Source organism: Neolamprologus brichardi, chromosome 16 (assembly GCF_056152115.1).
Source record: "Neolamprologus brichardi isolate AB-2024 chromosome 16, ASM5615211v1, whole genome shotgun sequence".
NCBI lineage: Eukaryota > Metazoa > Chordata > Actinopteri > Cichliformes > Cichlidae > Neolamprologus > Neolamprologus brichardi.
The window spans coordinates 2,554,157-2,567,866 of NC_142119.1; the positions used below are offsets into that span (position 1 = coordinate 2,554,157).

At 38.2% G+C, this 13,710-nt stretch overlaps 1 protein-coding gene across 2 annotated transcripts in view; it reads left to right on the top strand.

Moving 5' to 3' along the window:
- Positions 1–4,546, top strand: part of LOC102785084 (nck-associated protein 5-like) — a 105,689-nt gene extending 101,143 nt beyond the window's left edge. For both annotated transcript variants that reach the window (XM_006807604.3, XM_006807605.3), the window contains one exon: positions 14–4,546. In XM_006807604.3, the coding sequence (XP_006807667.3) occupies positions 14–15 (2 nt within the window). In that variant the 3' untranslated portion in view covers positions 16–4,546. The remainder of the gene's footprint in view (positions 1–13) is intronic.
- The last annotated feature ends 9,164 nt before the right edge of the window (positions 4,547–13,710 follow it).

Sequence of the window (13,710 nt, forward strand, 5' to 3'; positions counted from 1 at the left end):
CTTCTCTTTTTAGAGTTTCTGAAGCTGGATGAGTCAACTTGAAGAGAGAAATCAAGCGACTGGGTGGACTTATCGCCAAGCCACACATGGAGGACCTCCAAATCCCACAGTTTGGATTCTGTGTCCAGATGAAATGCTCAGAAGTGGGACAAAAAGCCAGCTTTGCATTGTTAGGCTTCCACCTCTGCTCAGTGTAGCGTTACGATACCGATAAGCCTTTCAGGTGTAGCAATGAACTGTCTGGCAGCCATTTTGGAGGTCTGCATCTTGTTTGGCATCAGCTGTGAGCAGCTGATTGTATTTATCTGCAACAGACTTTTCTTCACAGAAAAAGTTTTTTTTCTTGAAAAAAAGTTTAAAATGTACATTTAGCATGTTTAGCATAAAAGCTACTGTAGCATTAAAAGAGCTACCTATAATCTCAAAATATTCTAATTGTGGGTGTGATCACGGACTATAAAAACACAATGGACATAGCTACGATTAGTCACCCACTGGTTACCAAAATCCTGTATTTGAAACTTCAAGTGCAGCAAATTCATTGTCACCATCTTAACATTCTCAAATCTTAAAAACCTATCATACATTTGAAAAATATAAATAATTTAAAAATAGACGGAACCCATAAACTCATCAGAAAAGCACCTACTAAAGTCATAAATCAATGGAGAGGAGTTAACATGAGTCAGAACTAAATTAAAGGAGTTCTTCCCACTGTCTTTCATACACGCAAGTCTGAGGAGTCGCCCCCTGCTGGCCACGAGAAAGAATGCAGGTTTAACGTACTTCCACATTGGTTTCATGTTTCCAAGCTGAAAGTTACATTGATAAAGTAGATGTTAGTAACAAGCAGCTGTTTTTCACATATTAAAGCTTACTTGTTAAGCTTATTTAAAGTGGTCATGAAACGCTGCACATATAAAGGCAAATTTACACATGGAGCCCTGCTCTCAAAGACTGACATAGATGTAAAACTGTCTGTGAAGCTTGATTTAAGAATGAAGTGCTTAGAGTTAAAGTTTTAAAAACACATTTATGCCATCTTCTGTTAGTACGGAACATTATGTCACCAGGTTGGCTAGTTGCTGCTAACAGCGACCCTGACAAGGACAAGCGGAAGAAAATAGATGGATATACTGTCTGCTTTCACTCTCTATTTCTTAAGCAGTAAGTGGTTCTTTTTTGTTTGACTGTCTGCATTAACACAGGAAAATCCACCTGTTAGCTGTAATTTTTGGGTTTGTAAAGCACTTGTTTGAGACCAGCAGACCAGACCGCTTGGTACACTCAGTCAGACATGGAAAACTCAGAGTTTCTGACTCCAGCTTGTTGGTCCAGTGAACCACCTGACTCAAACAGGCACTCCTCCACACTGTCCTCATTTATAAAGTGCTTTACAAACCTGAACATTACAGCCAACGGGTAGGTTTTTCTGTGTCAGTGCAGCTAGCCAATCAGCTACATAAGAAATTGAAAAAGAAAGTGAAAGTGAACAGTATATACTTGGTTTTAACATAAAGCTCATTGTTGCACCCATGGGTAGCACAAAAGTGACCCCCTTAGATTGATTTTTATTGTTTGTGTCCTTATGTTTTCCACATTTATAGGTTCTGTACTGGTTAGCTAACATAAACCAATGTAAGTCTGTTGACCACAACCAACCAACCAAGTGACATAATGTTCCCAGTGGCACTAAACACATTTTTAAAACTTTTACTTTAAGCTTTTATTCCTTAAATTCAGCTTCACATGCAGTTTTACATCTATATCCGTTTTTGAGAGCAGGGCTGTATAAGTAAGTGGTATAAATTAGCCTTTATACATGTAGTGTTTCATGTCCACTTTAAAATGGACCTGACAAAACCATTTCCGTTATTTTAGTCTATATACAGCATTCATTCACAACAGGGATCTACCAATTTTGATAATTTTTGGAGTCTAACTACATGTAGCATCAATGCAGCCCACAGAGACTGTGGTTAGCATTTTCCATACTGTTGTTTCCTCCTATTCATTTCCAGTTTCTGTTTCTTCTGTTGCCATTTTTAAAATTGACCGGATGAGAAATTTGGAGAGAAACGCCGCTCATAGACTATGCCATAGGCTCTACATGGATTCAAAGCAGATGTGCAACAAATCTGTCTGTACTGTTAAATTCAGTTTTTCTCCACAACATTTCTGGATTTTTGCTAGCCGTCACTGTTGAGCTTCAGCAAAACTTAGAGGATTGAATGAGTGAGTCATGTAGGCTGTGACAAACAAACCTAAGCGTTTCACCTGCAGACCTCCATAATGGCACTGGCTGTCTCTCCTTAAAGGTCATGTAGCCACATTTATTTACATTTCCCAGCCATGTGTGAACATTTTGTTAAAGGTTTAAGATTTAAGTCTGCTCCAGACAAAATGACGATCTAAGCTAGGATACATACGTAATATATTTTCCCATGAGCCCACCAAAACTCAAGATTACAGTCTTATCCTATGTACAGCACTACCTACTGATTGCCATTTACCTGACTGAGTAATGTGATTCTCTAAAGTGTGCGCTAACTACTTTTTATTGTCACTGTGTTAATATCCACTTGCATGCACTCACCCTCTATAATTTACTCTGATCCCAGTGATGCTTCATATGGCCTGTTTTATTACAAGAAGTTTTTAAAAAAGCTTAAATATTATTTCACATACTCCGACACTGTTTTGTAGGTAAATGTTGCACGTTTCATTTTGAATTTAAACTCCTCACATGTGAGCTGTTTTTTGTGCGTTTCCACAGTTATGACATCAGGACAAAGCAGTGAGTTTTGCATGTAATCTTAGAGTGGTAACGCACCCAGTTGTCAGCATGCTAGCTCAGGGAAATTTATTGTCTCTGGTTGAAGCTGTGGATTAAACTTTAATACGTACAGCTTTCATTAAAGCATGTGAACAGATCCCACAGGGAGGATTCACATGTACACGTTTCTGTCACAGCAACAAAAGACCCGTTACGTCTTTTTTGCTGGACTGAACTCCTCCATTGCTCTGCTCATATTTAACGTAAACTAAAGAACTTGTAAATATTTTGAGAACTTCAGCTGTTGTAAAGTAGTCCAGAACAGGGGAAGCTCTATGAAGCTAATGCTGAAGGACATTTACATTTTTATGCTACAGCTCCAGCAGAACATCTTTATTTCTGGACTAATTCAAGAGACCCTCTCTAGTTTTTACAAGAAATTATAGTAGAACAGCTTCTTAGCGTAAGCAAATCAAAGCTAAGAGTTCCACCACTGACTGAACATCGCCACAGTTAAGGTGTGCTTCAGCCGGAATCACGTACACGTGAATCCTCTTTCCTGGACTTAATATTTTCCGCTTCACAGTTTGCACGTTTTATCTCTTTAAGAAGTACACTGTGTCCTGTTCTTCTGTCTTTTGTGTTACAAATATGACTAGCTCACTGTTTTGTGTTATTTTTTTAATAAAGTGACTCAGATATCTGGCAGCAATTCAAGGGTTGCACTTTTCTAAAATTTTCAAGGCAAGCAAAAGTACAGAGACCCCCCCCCCCCCCCTTTTTTTTTTACTAACTCGAGAGCATCCCTTGTGAAAATCAACAGTGTGACAGTTTTTAATTACACGGCAAGTTTTTTAGTCGAACTTTTCGCAACTTATCAGTGTAACCAAAAATAACAGTTCTACCACTTTGTTTCAGAAAGTAGAAGAACTCTAAAGTCACATACACGTGAATCCTCTCTTCCTGTCTTGATCTTTCCCGATTGCCACTTCTTTTCTGCACATTTATCTGTAAGATATCTGAGTCTCTGTCTTTAAGAAGTACACTGTGTCCTTTATTCTGCTGTTTTTGGTGTTCCGAATGCATCGCGGCACATTTGACGATTTTAACCCACCCGTCCCCCTGCACTTTTATCGATACTTATCATGTGTAGATATTTGCCGAGATGCATCTTTTCACACCATCAGTAATAAACTGATTGCATATACAGAACATGAATGCACCTGAATCTACATATCAGACTCATCGAGGTGATGATAGCCATATTCTTTTCACATGATGTATAGCTACAAAGCACCGCACATTATCATCAGTATTAACTGTATTTACCTCTTCTTTGTTGATGGTAATATTTGTAAAAATGCAGCAGTAGCAAAACATTTATATGTGTAATAAATATGTAGCGTACGCAGGTGAGACGAGGATCAGGGAACAGATTGGCTGCACTGATACGGGTAGATGAAGCATGGCGTCTGTGTTTTTAAAACAGCTCGCATCACGAAGAGCGTCACTCTCACGAGGGTTGTATTTTTCTAGCATTTACTCCGATGTCCTGTATTTGTACCTTGCACTGATGAGTGTATTTTGCCATTTATTAGCACTTGTTGTCACTCACTATCACAGTAACTCTCCTCCTAAATGTCTTTATATTTCCAGAATCCAAATAATAACGGTGATGTTCTTGTGTCATCTTATCAGTACAAACTGAGAGTTGTTTATTACTGATATTCTTTGTTTATTGTCAGAGAAAAAATAAACGATTTCAGTACTGGGACGACATTAAGGAAGTTGTTTGTGTGTTGTCACTGAATTGCTTTGGCTGGTAGAGAGGAGTCTAGATAGATGGGCTACAAAATGAAGCCCAACCAGCTGATGGTGTTATACACAAGTTCAACATATCTAGGATGTCTTTGCATCAACTGGCTTCCTAACATCAGCAATTGGAAGTCTGCATTTGGATGTAATGGAGCAAATCATTTCAGCGTCCAAATTTGAGTCATACTGACAGTATAATCGTTAATTAAAAATGTCAATTGGTTAATTTTAAGCATTAACAACTATTTGTTTAGGTCTTGTCATTTAAGGGTTATTGGGTTAGGTTTGGTTTGGGTTAAAATACAACAGTTTTCAAGCTCTTTTCTTGATGAACATGTTGGTTCCTGCCCACTTTCCTTGGAAAAAATACATGCTTATTACATTAAATACATTTTCCACATTACTTACAAATTACTCCTTTTACGTGAAAAACTATTGTTTTTTTCATGACTATTTCACATTTTCTCATGAGACCCTGACAGACATGGGGAAGTCTACTGCCAGCAGAGGAATGAACTATGAGCTATTACGCTTATCAGTATTAGGCTACAGCTGTACAATTAGGACATTGGTGAGGCTGACAGATTACAATGGTTAGTCCATTAAATTAAGATTTAGATTTGTGTAAGACTTTATTTCAGCTTTAGGCCTGGTGATGTGTAACGGTATGAATTATGTTGATTAATATTTTTTACTCTCAAACGTACTCAGAGCCCACAAGCTGGGGTTCCGTATTCAGGGTCATCATGTGATACGTGGTTAGGCAGACAATTTAAATGCATAAATACAAGGATAGAGAATTTGGATTTTTGGTAATTATTGGATGGGAAATTGCCATGTGAGATAAGATGTGGTGCTTTTTCAAACCAAGTTAGGGAAGTTAGCTTTTGCGGCTGATAGTTAATGAAACATAACTCGTATCATCAGTTACAATTTGTAAAAACTTGGCTTATAGATATGTAATGACATCTACTATTAACACATTCCGTATATGAAAATAGTGAGGCAGAGCAAAAATTAAAGTATGTTTAGCCATCACCCTGTGGTCAAAGGAAGGAAGGTCCATGACTGCTGATCACAGTTATAGTGAACTGATAATAATATTTTTGTGTTATTTCAGGGTATTGTGATTGTTTCAGAAGGTAACAGTGCCATGGCCTGTAATTTATACAGTTGTGGTCAGAGGTTTATGTGCACTCATACAATCGTTGGCATGGTAGTTTTGGATATTTAATGATTTCTTGGAACTGTTCTCTTTCTAGAGAGGAAAAAACAAAAGTCGGGTGTACAACCTTGAATTTATTTAGGGTTTTTTCTTAACCACACATGGTCAAAAGTATACATACAGGATACATACATATATCACAAATATGAGACTCTTTTCAAGCTCTTTCTCTTGATGGTCATACTGGCTCCTGCTCACTTTTATGGACAAACACGTTATTCATTTCCTATTTAAATACATTACTCACTTATTCCTGTCCCAATTCATGTATATGGACAATTCATGTCTATATACATGAAAAATGATTGTTTTTTCATGACTATTTCACATGGGTAAGTACTGCCAGCAGAGGAATTAACTCTAAGCTATTATGCTTATCAGTATTAGGCTGCAGCTGTATAATTAGGACATGGGAGAAGCTGACAGATTACAATGGTTATTCCATTAAACTAAGAGACAGTGAGACAGTTTTATTCTTTCAGCTTCAGGAACTGTTGCCATTTAACGGTCTGAATCATGTTTTAGTATTTATTCTTAACTTTTAAAATATTAGTGTGTGCACAAATTTGATGTGTGGTAAACAGAGATGGGCAGTAACGCGTTACTTTTTTCAAGTAATGAGTAAAATAAGGGATTACTATTGCAAAAAAGGTAATTAGATTACTGTTACTTTCCCGTAAGCACACTGCGTTACTAAAACCGTGATTTTTTTGTGAGAATGTCTCATGACAGTGACGTAAGCGAGTGCGACATGCGTGACAACAGCTGTGTGCAGATCAACAATGGATCATATATCGAGTGCAGAGAGAGTATGAGCGTGCAGCGTTTAAAGCGTGGAAGTACTGACCTTACTTTGAGTTTGATTCCATAAAAAGTGACAAAAACATTAGTGTCCGTTGTGCGTGGGAAGAAAACTTCTTTTTACAGCGAAAAAAACCCTAAACTTCCGAGCAAACACCGAGTGCGCTGCCACGGATTCTTCCACTGACCGCAGCACACCTGCACCAGGGTAAACCTCCGCCTACCCCACTCCTGCTTTACAGGTGAAAATAGAGCAACAGGACCGCTAGTCTTTGACTTTATTTATTTTCTGCTGTGTTTTACTTGCATCTATTTGAAAGACTGAGTGTAAACACAAAAAATATTTTATTTTATGTGCTGGAATGTGCAGAAAATAGGTTTAAATGTTAAACTAATTTCTTCCAGTCAGAGAATGTTGCATATAATTAAATTTTTGCTTGATGCATAAAGTTAAAAGATTAAAACTAATAAAACAAGTTTTAAAAAGAGACTTTTCCATTTGATTACATTTTGTATGATGATTATGCAGAAAAAGTAGAATTGGGCTGAAAGATCTATCACTTTATCACCTATTCAGGTTGTAAATCGTGTTTTTAAAAAGTAACTAAGTAATTAATTACTTTTGAAAATAAGTAATCAGTAAAGTAACAGGATTACTTTTGGGGGGAAGTAATCAGTAATTAGTTACTGATTACTTTTTTCAAGTAACGACCAACACTGGTGGTAAACAAGTCCTTACAAGTGTTCTGTTTAGGATCACGTATTGATCCTTAACACTGATTTAAAATTGCTTGCGAATTTCGTTTTTCAGGGTTACACCTGAAGTTACCTGGATAAGTGTGACCGGTGTGGTTCCGGTTGTGTCTGACGATAAAAGAGAAAGAAAGAAAGACCTCCAAGTAAATAATTTGCCCACTCCAGCTCCTACGACCAAATACAAACAGTGGGGAAGAGGTTTAGCTCAACCCACCACAACTTCCAAGCTAGCAAGAATTATCAATTCATGTTAGTATTCACGTTCCCTAGAACACATATGTGGCACACACATACTACACATTTATAGCATCTAACAAAAAACAGGCATAATGACAATAATTGAACTAAAATTGCAATCAGAAACATCAGGGTGGCTAAATATGAATTATATGTGTGTTTTACAGTGTTGGAAAGAAATGACACCAACCTCTCCCACAGGGGAATTGTAGAAAAGGGGAGAGGCAAAAGGGGTACACTGTATTTATAGGATTGCACCAAAGAAGAAGAACAATGAGGAGGGGCTCTAACTGATAATGAACATAACTACAGGCTTGGAGGTCCTAAAGGTCAGGTATAAAAGGAACGGTTTGAGGGTTTAGAACACATTTTGTGTAATTATAACAAGATGTGATTTATGACCCTGTTACATAAGCACCTAATCCTGTTTTGTAGCACAGGCTTCTGGTCTGGAGCAGAATGAATGTTCAGAATGAGATCCACGTGGCTCCTGGATAGTGTCCTCCTTTGCAACAGCTGTACAGTTGGTCTAAAGAACACAGGGCCACACAATATAAATAAATAAAAAAAAGTTTGAAGTACATTAAGCACAACCCAGAGATTTGTGATAACCATCATCATTATACCCACTGTCTCTGACTGAAGTACACCCTTATGGTGTCATTTATATCTCAGTGTTAACTCTGCTCTGTGTGTGGAAGCCCTGCAGAGGCAATTCAGCCATCTGAGTCTAGCTTACTTTTCTAACTGTCTCACAACAACGGAAACAGTTTAAATATAAATTAATAATAAAAAGTAAACAGTTTGCAGAAAGCCAACCAACATGTCACAGGCGCTGGAGCAGAGCTTCTCAAGCTGGGAGCAAATTCCTGCTGGGCATCCAAACATTGTGCTCACATGAAAATGAAAACACAAAGTCAAATGAGGAATGATCCTTATCAAACTGGCATTTATATGTTTCTTAAATAAAGAGTACAGTACAGCTTATGATTAATAATGAACAGATACTTTTACTGCACATATGGAGTTATGTTACACATGCAGCCTGCTTCAAATATAATCCAGAGTTATCTCATTTTTCACAGCCACTCAGTTTATTGTATAGAAAGATGGTTGCTGTCATTATTAACTCCCACCTGGTTTCTTTACACCACGTTTGTAAGATTCAATTTTAGCATTTTGGCCATGTTGACTTCTCATCCATAGACTTGGATGAGAAGACAAAGCGCTGAGTTTTCAACTAATGAATGCTAGACAGCTTGATACCAGCTGTCTCCATAAAACACTCAAAAGCAATAAATAAATCTTAGAATTTCTCTCAGCACGACAGGAGCACAGACTTCTTAACAGTCTGTTAGTACAAATAACTGCACAACAAGGTATATTATTCTTCCGACAGCACAAACACAGTATGGAGATGATCCATTTATAGCCGCCTGTGTCAGGCCATGCCCCTGTTTTTAAGCCTTAATGACCTCCAAAAGGATCGTTCTATTATTAAGAAGAAACTGTCCATAGATACAAAATTATTAATAAAAAATATTTTGTACAAGCTGCAAACATCCTGAGATGACTGTATTACTGAAATAATGAGGTTTTGCAGAGATATGACCACTAACCATTAAGTTGTTCGTCAATTGTCACATTTCGTCATGTGACAATTGTGGTGACAGTGTGAGATCGACCAAAAAGGCCTGGGCTTAGAAACTGGTCTGCAACAATCTGGAAACTGCTAGCCAAGTGTGAACAAAATAAGCAAAAGTCCCTTAAAGTCCCGATCATGCAAGCCCACATACATACCTGACCCCCATCTGTTCCTACTCTCCAAGCTGCAGTGAAAGCGTGAAAAGTACAACGCAAACTGGAAATGGGAACTGTTTGCCTTCAAAGTAAAAGTTACACCTTTTAAAACATACAGGCTGCTGTGCTGTTTGAAGACAAACCTTTTACATTTCTGGTAGTAAAGCAGGGCTAGCAGTTATCGCGTATTTGCCGACAGGTTTCTTCCTGTTAAAAAGGAGTTTATCTTTCCCACTGTCACCAAGTGTTTGCTCAGAGGGGATTAGGATTCTAATTGCTGGGTTTTCTCTGGAATATTATAAGGTTGCTGTTTTCATTTGGCATTTTAAAAATGCAATTTATTTGAGCTGAATGAGATTACATGAGAAACCGCCGTAATCCAAATCTAAAAAACTGTGATAAAATGAGTGTTTCCGGCTGTCTACGGTCTGTTTTAGCTCTCAGAAATTATTTGAACCTCATTGTTCAAACTCTGGCTGAACAATGCGATCATCCACCACTAGAACGGAGCATGTCTATGAAAGGAAATAAGAAACGGCACAACAGGTTCCCTTTACTTCTTTTCTTTTAAAGATTTAGACTGAAACTGAAACCACTCTTATCATAATTAATGTTGCTGCGGGACCATCATTATAAACACAATCATGCGCCTTGAGCTTTTGAAATCTGTTGGACTGACATCAAAGAGTCTTTTGATCTCGTCAAATCTTGAATCAAAGTTGCGATGAAGTCTTGACACCGTGACCTCTCAGCAGGACAGCGAGTAACTTCACAAAATGTTTCTGGTTTGTCTTTGATTGATATTAATGACACTGAACGGTTTGGCCCACTTCATGTTTCCACAGAAATCTATTTCGTTAATACAAATTATGTGCATATAGCTGATGGGAGATGATGCTGGCATAAAAACGAAAACAGGAAAGTGGCTCAAATAAAACCATGCAGCCACCCCCACTCTGGCTGTGGGTAACATTTGGGTATTTGAGGTCTCAGGCCATCTGGTTTGGTTTATTCTCTGAACTCTAAATCCCCTTTAACTCAAACCCAACACCTACAGCACACGGTGCCACCACACTGCTGCCTCATACTGTTCTCTGTCCAGTTTTCATGCTTTTAATCACACATTTTTAGTTTTCCTCCAACCACTGAGGACATCCTGAGTCTTGGACAGAGCTATTATAGGAATCTTGTTCACAGCAGTGGAAATCTGCAGAAATCTGCAAAAGTATAACTATAAAGTATCAGGGGTGAGTCTACAGTGGGGTGCTGGGGGCTGCACCGACCCTCCCATTGCCACAACCAAGTAGGGTAGTACATTTACTTACACAAGTACTTCGCTTACGTACAGTTTTAAACATAGAATACTAATATTTTATTGTGACATTTTGTCACTGCTGTTAATGTGAGGTTTTAAAAATAAAAGTACCAATTAAACTACCAAAAGTAAACAATAAAACACTAATGAGGTTAAAATACTCAAGGGAACTAAATAACCTTAAACTAAGTAGTAAAACCCTGCTTTCTGGTGCCGATGTGCTGTCTCTGTCTTTGCAGAGGATGTGGCAGTAAAATGTGTGATATTAAAGGTGTTAATAATTTTACATTGAATTTTGTTACACTTAAGGGTTGTGATGTGATGTCATTACTCATTTTTAACGTTTTCAAATGTTTTAATTATTATAGCAAATAAATGAACATCATATAATGACACCCTGGTTGATAATCCCCTGATGTGTTGCACCATTATTCTTCATCTGTGGCTCTGACCACATGTGCTGATGAAATTAAGGAAATAATATTTCATAAAAGCCTTTAAAGTTGCCAAAGGAGTAACACCAGTGACAAAAAGGCGGTGCATGTGATAGATGTAAGAAGGAAGAAAAATAAAATAAATTAAAAAATATCTTGGCATCCCAAATTTGGACATTTCTGTAGAATAACCAGTCTTCTTAAATTGGTGCCGTACGAGTATCTGCAAAAAATCTCAGCTGAGTTCAAATCTCAGTGACCTCAGAGGGCAAGCTTTCTGAAAGTCTTGCGAATGCAATAACTTGAGAACAAAGTGACAAAGGATTTTAAAATTGATATCATAGATTTATCTATTAGGAGGTTGAGCACTGGTGGCCGCCTGTATTTTTCTACATGATAAATGCTGTTGTACTAAAAGAAATCTGTCCGCATGACTCTTTGAGCTATAAATCTAAGAAATATTTACAGATAAATTACAGAAAGGTTTCCAGTAGCTCATTGCTCAGACTGTCCTGTAAAATATCAATTTCTGTGTAAAAAAATAACCACACACACAAAAGAAACAAAAAACAGGAAGATTTCTATCATTTAATTAGTTAATTGTTTTGGTTTAGCATGAATGGCCATGGTGGACATCTTTATTAGCAGGAAAACCTTTAAAGCTATAAAACGTATTAAACAGCTAAACTTGTTAAAATAAATGTAAAAATTTAATCAAAGAATGTTCCTTTTTCTTCTCAAAACGTCCAACCTTTGACCTGCATAAAACAGCAGAGTAAGAACACATTAGCATTAGGGTTGTTTTGTAGTCCATTTTTTAAGAATTGTAGTTTCAGGATGGCAGACATCTAGCATCTCATTAAGGAGTCAAGTTTAAATGCAGGCACAGCCTTTCTCTTTCCTAAGTACTTCTCAAGTGTCCTTCACACTTTTCCTTGACCTCATGACATTTTCCAGCAGAATCAAGGAAAAGTGGTTAGGAAAAGGAAGTCAGAGAATTATTTTTGGAGTATTTAAATGTACCCAGAGTAACAGAAACTGAAAAACACAACACTGCTAAATCAGAAAATCACCGTCTTTTAACATGAATATTTGATTTAACCGTGCCAGCTGATTCTGAGCCTGTTCTTTCATTTAACTGTGTGATTGTTTTAGGAAAAAGCTGTTGGTTTTCCCAGCGATTGGCCTGAGCTGGAACTATGAAACAAACAGACTGGATTTAAAATCCTGTCCACGTGACTGCAGCATTTGTGGCTTAGTCGAGTCTGTTTGTCATTTTGAACAGGTTCCCAGTTTACGTTCACACTTCTTCAGCACGTTACTTTTGAAACAGGAACACGTGAGAAATATTTTGTGTTAGTGTCTCATTGCTCGGTTACCACATCTGTCAAGGGCGGTCCATTAGATCCAGAGTGGGGGGAATGTGGAGCTATAAAGCGTGGAGCCTGGTGCCAGCAGAGAAACTTAAAATATTGGACCTTCCCGCAGCTCAGGAAGCATCAAGGTTCTTGTAACCTTGCACGGTTTGAGCTGTCAGAGCGAATGTCCCAGCGTCTTCCTCTTTTTTGACATAATGATTTCCTTTTGATGCACAGCAACCAGTTTAATAACATTTCCCAAAGACACAAAAGTCTCATATTTCACAGGCAAATTGGGTTCATTTTGGACTTTTTGTTTTCTTGTGCTCTTAAGATGCTGACCACACTCTGCATGCACGCCGAGGGATCTTTTTTCCTGATCCGATGGCCAGTCATCTTTGATTAGTGTTGCTGTTTTAAAAGGCTCGGTGCATAATGGCTCCCAGTGTGCCATCAGTCATGTTAGGATACTCGGAAGCTGCCATAAAGAGAAACTAGAGCTGCAGCACACTTGGCTAAACTTACTGCTGATGCCTCGAATTTAGTGAAGTACAAGAAGTGGATGAATTTGAACTCATTTTTACTGTTTCTGTTTAGGGACAGAGTTCCTGGGTGCAGCAGAGGGAATGCAGTCCTGCTGGCTCCATCGAGCAATGACCTTCAGCTCGTACTGTGGCGTTTGAAATGGCTCGGGTGCCAAAACTTGCAGTTCTTCTGAGATTCACTTGAGGCTCCAGCAGTGATTCCCCATACATGTTATGATAAACATGTTTACAGCCTGATACAAAGAACAGATTTGAGACTTGGGGGTAGTTTTCCTGTTTAATAACTCTATAGTGGATGAAATTTACTGCTGCTAGTCTGAAGACGAGGGGCTCGATGAACAAACCAACCACAGACCTGGAGGAGAAACATGTGAGATGAAAGTCTGAGTATCTCTGCTTAGACTGTCGCCCCTGTAACCCACACATGGACTAATGGCTTTTAAAATTTCTCCTCTTGAAATTTGGACCCATTTTTCAGCATTTCGACAGCTTGAACAGCTGCCCGTATGCCTCTCCCTCTCACACCGGAGAGGTTTCACTTTAATTATCTACCTGGACGTCTCATTTCTGTGTAAAAACCTCCTTGGGTCGTCGCTGTAAATCTTCTCATTCCTTAAAACGTAACTTAAATGACCGTCAGCTAATTTG